Source organism: Equus przewalskii, chromosome 9, assembly GCF_037783145.1.
Source record: "Equus przewalskii isolate Varuska chromosome 9, EquPr2, whole genome shotgun sequence".
Lineage (NCBI taxonomy): Eukaryota > Metazoa > Chordata > Mammalia > Perissodactyla > Equidae > Equus > Equus przewalskii.
In genome coordinates, this window is record NC_091839.1 from 13,358,383 (window position 1) to 13,371,751 (window position 13,369).

General features: G+C 50.5%; 1 protein-coding gene across 1 annotated transcript; it reads right to left on the reverse strand.

Annotated features, from left to right (window-relative positions):
• Positions 1 to 2,691: 2,691 nt before the first annotated feature.
• On the reverse strand, positions 2,692 to 11,439 carry LOC103563978 (cell adhesion molecule CEACAM21-like). Its single transcript, XM_070559520.1, has 8 exons — positions 11,251 to 11,439; positions 10,012 to 10,371; positions 6,261 to 6,539; positions 5,138 to 5,334; positions 4,157 to 4,210; positions 3,825 to 3,856; positions 3,357 to 3,398; positions 2,692 to 3,084 (listed from the first exon to the last, which is right to left on the reverse strand). Exons 1-8 carry the CDS (start codon positions 11,312 to 11,314, stop codon positions 2,970 to 2,972), a joined length of 1,143 nt encoding a protein of 380 aa, XP_070415621.1. The 5' UTR covers positions 11,315 to 11,439; the 3' UTR covers positions 2,692 to 2,969.
• Between the last annotated feature and the right edge of the window lie 1,930 nt (positions 11,440 to 13,369).

A 13,369-nucleotide genomic window follows, 5' to 3' on the forward strand; every position in this document is an offset into this window, starting at 1 on the left:
TATCTGAAAACACAGGGGCCAGAAGGAAGTGGCACATTTTTCAAGTGCTGAAAGAAAAGAACTGTCAACTATGAATTCTATATCTGGCGAAATTATCCTTCAGGATTGAAGGGGAATAAGGACATTCTCTGATGAAAGAAGACTATGATAGTTTGTTGCTAGTTGACCTACCCTTAGAAATGGCCAAAGGGAGGAATGTCCAATTAATCTTTTTTGTTGTTGTTGCTTATGCTTGGTGGCATGTCTAAAATCTAAACAGACTTAAAATAATTTAAATCAAACAGAGAATGTTCTCTGACAATAACAGAATCAAACTAGAAATTGGTAACAGAAAGATGACAGGAAAAATCTCCAAAATGATTGGAAAATAAACAACATATTTCTAAATAATCTACAGGTCAAAGAGGAAGTCTCAAAGGAAAGTGAAAAACACACAGAACTAAATTCATGGAATAAAAATGACCCCCCCCCCACCAACTGTAGGCTGCAGCTTATGCAGTATTTAGTGGGAATTTATGGCACTAAATGCTTACATTAGAAAAGAGGAAATATCTCAAGTCAATAATCTAAGTTCATCCCACAAGAAACTAGAAAAGTTCATTCTAGTTTCATTTTGCTCAAATGAAGTCAAAATGAACCGAATTCAAAGCAGAAGGAAAGAAATAATAAAGATAAGAGCACCCATGTGGCCATTATACCGGGCACCCTGAGTGGGCAGACTGGACCTGAGCCCCTGGGAAGGACAGGGCTGAGTCCATAGAGTCAGACTTGGTTCTGTGGGTGGGACATGGATGAGAAAGAGAAAGATGGGGGTGACTCTGAGGTCCTGGTCTTTTCTCTTCCCCTGCAGGTCACAGACAGATCGGGGAGCCCTAGGTGTCTGTTCTACCCTGAGAGATGGATCCTCATGCCCCACGTGTCCCTCGGGAGGAATGTTTGCTCTGCTGGGAAAGAAGGCAGATGGCAAAGTCCTCTGACACAGGCACAGGGCTCAGCCTGGAGGAGCTGGGAGAGTAGCCCAGGGGTGTGGCTCAGTCCTGCTGCCCAGGGGGTTCAGCTGGGGATTGGGGAACAGGATGCTGTGCTCAGGGGGTGCTCCAGGCTTTATGATGGGTATGTTTCCAAGATCGGGCACCGAGGGTCAGAAGTTAATCATGAAACTGTTCCTCTATACTCCTAGGCAAGACAGTGGCCTGACTCTCAGGGACAGGGAGATTCCCTGAGAGCCCAGAGCAGGCTCTCAGTCTCCTCAGGCCACCCTCTGGATGTAGAATCCGCCATGTGGGGAGTTGTCATGGATGTGCCAACAACTAAAGTCCAGACACACGCAAAAGTTTTGTGATTTATAAATTAGAGCAGAATTAGGTTATCCTGTAATAAGCAACAAAACTCTCCCTTATTGCATCTCTCTCATGCAGAATAGACATGGGTAGTATTTCTTTCCCACAGTCCCTTCTCATTGCATCCTCCCTGCTGCAGCCCCTGGGCTGAGCATCGCTGTGACACTGTCCGTGGTGCTGACCACCACAAACTATCCAAGGGCTTGGGAGTGTGATCTTTGAGTTGTGTCTGCTTTATTTTCATTCTTAACAACTGAGCATGACTAACAAGGGAGAGGTGGAGAGGGCTTCAGGGAGTTTGGACTGGCCTCCATTTCCATGGCTCGGGAGTACTGAGGGTGCTATGAACTTCATTGTGGAAACTGACCTCACAGTCAGGATGACCAAGTCCAGAGTGCCCAAGGGCCGTTTGTAATGAAAGATAATGAACATGGCCTTGAGAGGTGTGGTAGGCAGAACAAAGGTCCCTCAAAGGTGTCCACATCTTCATCTCCAGAATCTGTGGATAAGTTACATGAAAAGGGAATTTTCAGATTAAATTAAGGATCATGTGATTGAGAGATTATGGTGGTTTATCTGGATGGGTTCAGTATAATCCAGGTTTCTTTCTTATAAGTGAAAGAAGGAGGCAGCAGAGGCAGAAGCAGAGAAGGAGATGTGATGATGGACACAGAGCACACAGAGACTTCGATGCTGTGCTGCTGGCTTTGAAGATGGAGGAAGGGTCCATAAGCCAAGGAATGCAGGCAGCCTCTAACAGCCTGAAAAGGCAAGGAAACGGACTGTCCCTTAGAGCCTCCAGAAAGGGCAGAGCCATGTTGACACCATGGCTTGTCTTGTTTTACACTGATAAGTTTGTGGTAATTTGTTACAGCAGCAATAGAAAATGAGCAAGAGGCATCACCTTGTCTAACCCAATGCTGTGTGCCGATGGGATAAGGAGTAACTTAGAGCTAAGTAACTTAGATGTGAAACTTTGCAGGTTTTGTAACTCTTTCCTATCTTGCCAGAGCTTGGGCAATGGCAGAACATCCTTGTGAACTGTGGGCTCTGTGCCTTGGTGATGGAGCACCTTGGTTTGTGTGAGTGTGGGTGCACCCATCCGAGTGAACCTAAATGGGAACATCACCCTTCCCAAGTGATGTCAGTTCTTCAGGGAGGGACTGAGAACTGCTGGCCCAGGTGTGTGTGTGTGTGTGTGTGGGGGGGGGGGGGGGGGGCTGCAGGTCAGGCACAGGTGGGAGGAGGCCCATGGATCAGGTCAAGGAGGAGACACTTTGTCCTGTTGCCATGGGAGCCTGGTGAGTTTTAGGTGGGAGGAGCCCATGGGCAGAAAAATGGCAAATGAGGGGAAAGTCCTTTTTATTCAGATGTCTCAGGTGGTCAACAGTGGGTTACAGGCCAAGCCACTTTCCCTAGGAGCCCCCCACTTCCTTTGGGGGGATGGGAGACTTTGTTCTCTTCCATCCAGGGCTCAGGGAAGCCTGTCTGGGTCTCCAGACATCCTGGAGGGTCCCCAATCCCTAGGCTCAGGTCCCTGAATATCTTCAGAGCTCAGAGCTGATTCTCTGGCTCAGGCTGCAGCTCTTGATCCCACAAGGGACTTGCTGGGTTGTGGGGGGGGTTGTCTCAGGAGGGCCTCTCCCCACAGCCCTTAAGGGGAAGTTCCTGAAGGAAACTAAGAAGCCACATCTGCTTTGTGGTCAATCTGACAGTAAGTGTTTGCATGAGGATGTAGTAATTCCTGTAAAAGAGAGAAGAGGCCTCTGAGTCGCTATAACATTCTCAGAACGTGTCCCAGCCTCTCCCAGGCCCAGGGCCCACCCAAGATGCTCTGTGGGGGGCCTGGCTGGGCTGGGGGTTTTCTGCCCTCAGTCCCTTCCCTCCTTTTACCAGCCTCTATTCCACTTTTTACTGCTGTTCCCTGAACCTTGCAGAACAGCCAGGGGTGGACTGAGGTTAGATCCTGGGCCCCCTTGGGCCTGTAGCACCTGAACGTTCATTGCCCACACTCACCTGGTAGATGGGAATGACTGTCCTGGAGCCAGGTAGAGGGGCCTGGGAAGGGGAGAGAGCAGGCATCAGGGGACAGGGGGGGAGAGTCATTTCTCCTCAGGAGTGACCGGCACTGCCTCCTGAACAGCAATCTCCAAGCCTGTGGCCCTGCACCCCAATCCTGGTTCATGCTGCCCCCTGACCTTCGTTAGCCCAGGACCGCTGACTGATGCTCCAGACACCCAATGTACTCCTGGCTGGTCTCCAGGATTCTCCTCAGGTTGACTGAGGGGACCAGGGATGTGGGGTGGTAATGCTCCGGAAGTAGGGCCCACTCCTGGCCAGGGTGGCGCTTGCTTGTCTTGGATGTTCTGGGGAGTAGGGGTCTGTATTGAGCTTCAGGGTTGAATGGTCCTTCTGCTGTGAGCCTACGCAGCTGGGACCCCCCCCCCCCACCAGGGCAAAGGGACAGGGACAGGATGGGCTTACCGGGGAGGCAGAGCTACTGGAGGAACCACGGCCTGGGAGCAGAGACAGGAGTTAGCGCCGAGGGATGAGGAAGCTCAGACCCATCCCCCCAAGGGTGATGGGGACCTCAGCTCCCAGAGAACAAGGTGAGAGACCCTCTTGTCATTTTAGTGTCCATTTAGGGCGAGGTGGTGCCCCTGATCAGATCCCACAGGTCAGGGCTGACTAACCAGTTGAGATCCCCTATGCTGAAGCTCCAGGGGAAAGATCAGAGGGCCGGAGATGACTGGCAGGAGTGGATACTGGGCAGGACCAGGGGCTCCCAGCCGCTCCTGGGCTGAATGTACACTCACCTGGGGAGGATGCTGGAGGCCGGTGCTCTGTGAGGTCAGGCTGGCCTCTGGTCCTAGTAAAGGTCAGGCTTGTTTGTGAGGGGTGCCAGGAGAGGTCACAGCTTTGGTGTCAGAAGAGGGGACAAAGGGAGTCTTCACTTCCAAGGAGGGGGTGGAGACCTCCTTTCTCCACCAATGCTGTTTAGGAGGGGAGGGCCCAGGAGAGGGGATCTGAGGAAAGGCCTTAAGAAGCCACATCTGTCCTGGGCCCCGAGGGGGAGGACCCGCAGGCAGATGGGGGTCCAGGAGAAAGTTGTCAAGAAGGGACAAAGGACCCAGGAAAGGAATCAAACCCCCAGGGTCTGATTGAGTGGAAGTGCCGAGACCCTCAGAAGGAAAGCAGGCCAGCGTGTGTAGGACACTTGGGGGGCCTGAGGAGCTTGGAGCTTGCTGAATGTGGAGACCCTGCTGTTACTACACCCGCCCCTCAGGCCAGGAGATGCTGAGATGTGACAGTGGCCTTGTCCTTTATCTCCATCTGCCTGGACATGGGGCGTAAAGGACATTCTGGCATCTGCTGTCCTGGCCAGGCCCAGGTTCTCCGTCTCACATGTCAGGGGCTGTGGTTACCGCATCTGCCACATGCGGGGCATTTGACTCCACCCAGCCTGTCCAGGTTTTTCCACTCTCTGCTGTGTGATCTTGGCCAGGACGACCCTCAGATGCAGGCTGTAAATTCCCCTCACCGGATGGGCAGAAAGAAATAAAGAACAGGAGGTACCATTCACTGAGCTCTTACTATCTGCCAGCACCACTGTGCGTCCGCTGAGTGAACTAGGACAACATTAAAGGGTTGGTTCCTTACTTGTGCCTAATCTATAAATAAGGAAGGTTGAGGAAGCGGCCCCAGGTCAGTGGCTGGTGAGGGAGGAGCTGGATGGAAGGAGAGGGGACAATCCACCAGGGAAGTTGGGGGGCTGTGGAGAGCCAGGCTCAGAATCTGAGGAAGGGGTCTCCTTCCTCCTGCCCTGGGGTCAGCCTGGGGGACAGGAGCAGCGTGTGAGAGATACCATCGTACCTGCTAGTCCTTGTAAGGAACAGGAAATACCCCAGGGCAGCCACTAGCACCACCCCGACCAGGACCCCAATCACGATGCACGCAATGGCCCTCACAGGGAGGCCTGTGGTGTTTTTTTCTGCTGAAAGGAGAAGAGAAAGGGGGAGGAGATGAAGGCCTAAGTCCATTCCAGGGGAAACCACAAGGGGCCTTGCAGGGGAAGGGCCTGGTGGGAAGAGGGAAATGTCCCCCAGGTCTGTGTGTGGTCTCTGTGAGTATGGTCATCAGTGTTTGTTTCACATTTGAAACCTTGGACTTGCTCTAACTCCTCACATCCTCCCAGAGGTAGCCAGTCCCATGTCCTGTTCATTTTCTTTTTAAGGCCTCCTTTCCTCTCACATTACGTCTCTTCCCTCTGCTTCTTTCCATCATTATTGATGGTCTTAGAGGGCAGGCTCTACCAGTCAGCCCAACGCTTGTTAGTAATGATAATGTGAGCTGACTGTTTTCAGGTGCCTCCTGTGTGCCAGCAAAAGTGGAAAATACTTTATGTCCATCTCATCTGATCCTTCCACCCCAGGAGAGAGAGGGTGTGTCATCCCCATTGTGCGTAAATAGAATCTGAGACCCATAAAATACCTAAATGGTCTATAGAAGTCACAGAACTGGGAAGTGATATAACTAGTTCTTGATTTTACAGTTAATAACATTAATAAAATAATAGCTGCTAGTTTTGATTGAGCCCTGACTCTGTGAATGACCCTGTCTAAGGGCAATAATCTCATTAACCTCCTAATAAACATCCTTACACCCATCCCCCCCAAGATCCAGCTGTTCTAGTCTAGTTTTATAGGTAAGGAAATTGAGGCTCAGGTGGTTGAGTGTCTTCCCTAAGGTCAAACATCTGATGCATATCAGAACCAAGACAACAAGATTAGTCTAATTCTGGGGTTCTTATCCATGCTGTTCTACAGGCTCTGGAGGAAGCTCCCACTTTCTCATCCATTTCTCACCCTGTGCCAGTGGAATATACAAGAGAGGAACTGGCAGAGGTCGAAGGTCACTCACAGCTCACAGCCAGGGTGATGAAGTCACTTTTGATGGAATTGACTGGGTTGGAGACCTCACACTGATAATCCCCGGCATCCTCCCTTGTGATTGGGTCTATGGTGAGGGTGTGGTTCTCGTGGGACAGCTTCATCCTCTCTGTCAGCCGCAGACTCTGGTTATAGAAGAACCACTGGATGGAGATCCCAGTGTCATTGGTGAGGCAGGTCAGGACCACGACGTCCTTCTGTTCTGTGACTGTGATGTTGCTGGCTTGGATGGAGGGCTGTGCCACTGGCTCTGTGGAGAAAAAGAGGAGGTGACTGATGGAGAAGGGGCCTGGGGCTTGGGGCCAGGCTCCTTCCTCAGAGATCTCAGCCAGTTCCCAGCTCCCACGGTGAACTGTGTGAAGGTGACCCAGAAGATGGCCCTGGCCCTGTGCACAGCGTTGTGAGTATTTATTCAGGTGACAATTTGTGAGGAGAGGGTGGCCCCTCCTCTCTGACCCCCAGATCACCCCAGGGTGACCCCTGATCAGTTCCCCTGGACATCTCTGTATTTCCAGCACCAGGAAACTCTTCTCAGCCTACACGTCCTATAACCTCATCATCGAGTGGATTTTTTTCCCTGTGGACTCTTGTGTGACTCTTTTCTAGAACTTTTGTGACTTTAAAAGGTCAGGCCCTGATCCTCATGTAAACTTCTGTGTCTATTGGGGAAGGCAGGCTTGCCATCCCAGCCCATCTCTGGGGCCCAGGGAACTTCCTGTAAAGTACAGAAGGCATTTACTTCTTGTTAAATAATTTATTAGGGAATGAGGATGGCCCCACCCACTGTCCACAACCCAAGGACCTGGAGAGCTTCTAATCTAAAGGATTTCTCATGCTGAAGAGGACTTACTTCCAAGTCTGTGGATTGAATATCACGGTGAAGGAAATCTCTAAAGAATCGGTTACTGATTTAACAAAATACTGGCACTCTTAGGAATAGAAGGGAACTACTACAAGATACTGAAGGCCTTACATGGAAGGCCCACAGCTAGCATCATACTCAATGGTGAAACACTGAAATATTTTCCTCTAAGATCAGGAAGAAGACAAGGATGCTACTTTCACCACCCCTATTCAACATAGTCCAGAAATCCAGTCCAGAACAAGTAGGCAAGAAAAAAAAATAGAATGCATCCAGATTGAAAAGGAAGAAGTTCATTACGTCTGTTTGCAGATGGCATGAACTTATGTGTAGAAAACCATAAAGATTCTAAAAAAACTGGTAGAACTGATAAACGAATTCAGCAAAGTTGCAGGATACAAAATCAGCATACAAAAATCATGTTTTTATACACTAATAATGAACATCTGAAAAGAAAATTAAGAAAACAATTTCATTTACAATAATATCAAAAAGAAAAAAAGTACTTCAGAATTAACCAATGAGGCAATAGACTCGTACATGGAAATCTATAAAATGTTGCTAAAAGAAATGAAAGAAGACACAAATAAATAGAAAGACGTCCATGTTCATGGATGGACAGACTTAATATTGTTAAGATGACAATACTACCCAAAGAGATCCACAGATTCAATGCACTCCCTATCAAAATCCCAACAAAGTATTTCGTAGAAATCGAAACTCCCAAATATTCATGTGGAATCTCAAGGGACCCCAAATGGCCAAAATAATCTCAAAAAAGAACAAAGTTGGAAGACTCTCACTTCCTGATTTCAAAATTGACTGCAAGGCTACAGTAACCAACATTGTGTAGGTCTGGCATAAAGACAGACATATATCCCAATGGAATAGATAGAAACTCCAGAAATAAACCTTGGCATATATGGTCAAATGATTTTTGGCAAGATTGCCAAGACCATTCAATGGGGGAGGAAATCAATTCAAGAAATGGTAAAGGGAAAGCTGGATATCCACATGCAAAGGAAAGATGCTGGACCCTTACCTCACACCATGTGGAAAAATTAACATAAAATGGGTCAAAAATCTAAACATAAGAGTCAAAACCATAAAAGTCTTAGAAGAAAACAGAGGAAGCTCTTCTTGAAATTGGATTTACCAATGATTTCATAGATATGACACCAAAAGCACAAACAATAAAAGAAAAAATAGGTAAGTTCAATTACATCAAAACAGAAAACTTTCATGCATCAAAGGATACAATCAAGAGAGTGATGGCAACCTACAGATTGGGAGAAAACATTTGCAAATCATGTCTGGTAAGAGATTAATATCCAGAATAAATAAAGAACTTCTGCAATTCAACAACAACAAAAAGGAAGTTGATCCTAAGGATCCTCCTTTCTTCTCCCTCTGTGAAGCCCCCTCCACTGTATGGGGCTTTCTGGGGCTGAGAGAACCCCCTCCCCACGTTCTAGCTGGACCCACATCTGCCCTGGGAAATCAGAGAGCAAGAGGAGGAAGCGTCTGTAGAGATGTAGTGGGAGGGTCCAGGGACAGATATGGGATTTGCTTGTGTCCTTGGAAAGAGGCTGGGAAGTAACTTCTTTCAGATTCTTTTCTAAAAACCAGCAGGCTCCACCCCAGAGCCTGGTGCTGATGGTCCAGGAAGCTGACTCTGATTGCTGATGCAGGTAGTTTTGTTCTAGAGTGAACACGGATGAATTCTCTATCTACTCTCACTCCCCAGACCAGGATCTCTCCCCCACCTAAGAAGAAAGGATCTGTCCCAGTGGCTGGTCTCAGGGGCCATAGATGCCTAATAAGGCCCCCGGGTGGAGGAGGGGATGGGGCTGTGGCTGCAGACAGACCCCTAGTGACTCTCATCTGTTGCTCATGGTCTGTGTGACCCTAATCCAGAGACCGTATCTCCCTGTGCCCCAGGTTCCCCTAGATACAATACAGTAAATGATAAGAAGTCTCTTTAAGCCATATTGTCTGTGAATTAAGGTTAAAACATCCCTAAATACCTGATGTAAATCTTGGTAATGTGCAGATGCCCAAATAAACGTCATCCGTTATTGTGTGCCTCCACGAGAGCGGGCTCCTGTGCTGATCCCTGGTGGAAGAGGAGCTGTCAGGAGCATCCTCTCTCCTTTGTTCCTCCCTCAGGACACTGACCTTCCTCTGGAGCCTCTGAAGTCCCCCAGGGCAGTTGACTAATGGCCTGGGGACCTTATCCACCTGTGCTCTCCACGCTGAGTCTCAGGTGAAGGACCAGGCTCTGTCCCTGCCCAGATGTGGCTCTTGGGGCTGAGCCCTGGCTGGTGACCAGCTCCGGAGCCTCGACTTGGGCAGCCAGGAAATCATTGCTCCCAGTCATCCCTGCCCAGGACACCAAAACCCAACCCTGGCACAGGGTCCTCAGGGTCACTGGAGTCAGGAGCCTTGGGACAGGGGTCTGGGCAGGGGCTTCCCAAGGCTGAGCTTCTCTGTGAGAATCCCAAGGGGTGCCTCTTCCAGGCCCTGACTGAGTCCTGCAGGGTCTTACTCAGGGTCTTGGTCCTGGGGAGGGCCCCAAGGTCCTGGACTGAGACTGACCTCCCCCTGCTGAGTTACTCCCATCAGACTGGTCTTTCTCTCTGCAGGGAATGTCTGCAGGATCTGGATTCTGGGAAAGGAATTCCAATCTTTTGAAGTTTGTCTCTACTGTGTGTGACCTGCACTAAATGCCTAAACCCCAACACGAGACATAAAGCAGAGGGGAATGTAGGCACAGTCCAGGCCTGTCAATCCTGTCTGTGTGAAGTAGAATTCGCCCCACCCAACACCCAGAGGTCAGAGAGGAAGAGGATCTACTCACTGTATATGCAGAGTTGTCCAGTTCCTACTTCACTGTGAAAATTTTTATTTATGACTTGTAGGGTATAGTATCCTGTGTCCTCCTGGGTGACCTTCTGTAACAGCAGGGATCCATTGGGGTACATTCTCTCCCGACCACTGTATAGAGGCCCTGGGATAATTTCTAGTCGCTCTATCACATGCAATGCAATTTGTTGATCGGGATCTACTCTGTCCCCTTTGTACCAGCCATAGGCGGCAAGATTCCCAGGCAGATTGTGGACAAGCAGAAGAACATCCTTTCCTTCAGCAGCATTGGTCGGCACTGATTCAATAGTGAGTTGGGCAGTGGTGAGTGTGTTCCAAAAGGTTGAGAGTGAGACTAGGAGGGAAGAGAGAGAGATCAATCAATATTTGGACCTATGTATTGGGATGGAAAGATGAGGCCTAGGGTCCTGAGGCGGTCTCTTCCTCTCTTAGACTTGGAGTGTGAGTCTGTGTGTGTGTGTCTACTGGTCAAAGCCAGCAGCATGACCACCATTACTTCAGCCCCTCTGAACTTATTTCCTCTGTTCCCATTACTCTTCCCCAGGTGTCTGCCCAGCTCACTCCCTCACTGCCCTCAGCGCCCTGCTTACTCTCAGGGGCATCCTTGGGAGATGCCTTCCCTACCACCTACTGAAAGACCCTCTGTCTTCACTTTCTGACCTTTCCCTGCTCGTTCCCTTCATGACATTGTCAGTCCCCGACATCACATTCTAGATCTCTTGCTTATCTCTCCTCATCCCCACAGAGTGTGTGCTCCTGAGGACTTGTCTGATCTTGTTGTTCTCCCAGTGTCTGGAACAGGCTGCAAACACCTGTGGATGAATGAATGAGTGTTCTCAGGGCCCTCCATGTCCTGGTGTTTATTTGCCAGTTTCTGAGGTTGGGGTAAGGACAATGTTTCGTGCCCTTAGCCAAGTTTTTCTTTAGGTGTCACCTTGCATATTATTATTATTATCATCAGTTTTCAAAGTTCAAAACTCAGTGATAAATAACTTGTTATATGAACAGTAATTTAGGTTTTTCTGCCCCTCACCACTTCCAGATTGTGAAATTTTCCTGTTGCTGAGCTCCCTCCACCTATCCTACTCTGGTCCCCTGTCCTCTCCCATCAGGTCCAAACAGAAGTCCTCTGGCCCCTCTTAGAGCCCTTTCGCCCCTAGGAGACCTCTGTTCTCCCATCTCCTTCCCACCTACAGGGAATGTCCCCTCTCACCTGCCAGCAGAAGCCCCTGACAGGGGATGTGCCCTCTGTGGGGAGGGGCTGAGGGGGGCTCCATGGTGTCTGCTGCCTGCTCTGTCCCTCCCTCTGTGAGAAGAGCCTGGGCTCCAGAAATGCTCACAAGCACTGCTCTCCAGATGCTTCAGCTCTGCTTCCTCTGTGCTGAGCTTCCTCCCAGGAGAGGAGAGCTTCCTGGGCCACGTGGGCTGGGGGCGGGGTCTCTGCCCAGGACCCTCCTCCTCCCTCCCCTATTCCAGCCCCCCTTGTGCCCTTCTTTGTCTGTCCTTTCTAACTATGTTTCTGTTCCCTGGGAACTGCTGAGTCCTCTGCCTTCTTCAGCAGTGATTCCCCACCACACACACACACACACACACACACACACACACACGCACACACATACACACACACACACACACACGCACACACATATCCTTGTTTGGACAAGAACTAGCCTGGGGCATCCTGTCCTGGGCAGTCCTCACAGCTCTGGGTCCCAGTGCACAGTCACTCTCCCCTCTCTCATACCCTTCTATCTTTCCCTTCAGAGCAGAGGCTGGGGGCTACACCTGGAACTCTTGTCACAGAGATGCCACCTCTGCTGTGCATTGGAATCACCTGTGGAACTTTATAAAGATTGTGAATGTCCAGGTGACACCTTAGAAATGATGCTTTAGCAGCTGCCTTGGTAACATGGATGCCCCGCCAGGCTGAGATCCCAAGATATGAGGGCTGGGACAGCCTCTCCCCATTTCCTGTGCACAAGGAGGGCCTGCAGATCCTGTTAAAATGCAGATTGTGACCTGGCAGGTGTCGGGTGGACCCGAGAGTCTGCATCTAACAAGCTAACAAGATCAGGTGATGCTGATCACACTGGCCTGTGGAGTACACTTTCAATAGCAAGGCTGGCGGGGACCCCTGTGCCCAGAGAGGACAGCCTGCCCACCCCAGCATTGGCCTCTGCTGTGTCTTGTCCTTGGATCTGTCAGCACCCCACAGAGACCCAGGAGTCTCCAAATCCGGGGGGATTATTTTTGTGACACAGAAACCCAGCTGGCCACCAGGGTCTTCCCAGTGTCCTCAGATGCTCTGGGAAGGTTGGATTTACTTTCAGCAGGAAGGTCACAGAGATGACGCTGGGGGTGAGAAAGGGGCAAGCAGAGTGATGGCTGGTGAGGGGACTCACTCTCCATCTCCAGTGTCACCAGCCTGGCCTCTGCTTCCAGGGATAGAGACCGAGTACCCATGTCTCAGCAGGAGCTGAAGTTCCTGGGTGTGAAGGGGGAGGCTTCCTGTGTGTCCTGGGTGAGAGGATGGTGGGGGTGGGAGGTCAGGTGGCTGTGGGCTCCTTGTTCTTCAGGGGAAGGTTTCAGGGAGACCCTCCCTCTTCATGTCTGTTGGCTGCTCTGTGGCTCTGAGCCTGTCCATGTGCTCCCTCACCATCCTGGGGGCCTCTGTCCTCTGCCTGGCTTTCTTGTGGACACCCTGCCTTCCCCATGGGTGGTGCCAGGCAGGGAGTGGGGAGCTGCACAGGGACCCCTGACAGAGCAGGGTGCTCTGAGGCCCTTAGAAGTAGCAGGCAAGACAAAGCAGGCAAGTAGGAGGGACCCAGAGGGTCTTTTGGACCCACCAGTGGAAATCAGGCTTCTTCTCCACCCTCTTAGCCAAAGCCACATTCCTGTGTTAATTTCCTGTGTGTTGTCTGTGTGTCCCAATGTCGCCCCCTGGAGGGCATGAGGAGACCTGCAGCCAATGTCAGGGGCTGCACCCGGGATACTGACCAGGCTCCAGAGGGTGTGAGCTGACCCTGAGCCCTGAACAGAGGTGGGCTGTGACCTCCATGCTGCAGGGATCTGTCAGCTCAGGTCCTGTCACTGGGGATCTCAGACTGCCTGACACCATCTCATTGCAGGATGAGCCCAGGGAGAAGTCAGACGATGTCCAGTGGACTCCTGATCCAGTGTCCCGTGCTGCCTGGCGAATGTGCTCCCTCGGGAGGAGCTTTCTGTCCCCGAGGTTTCAAAGGAAGGGCCCAATGAGTGGTCTCTTGAGGTCTCAAAGCACCCTGGGAGCTCTCTAGTCCTGGCGTCTGGTCCCCAGAATGCGTAGTGTTTCT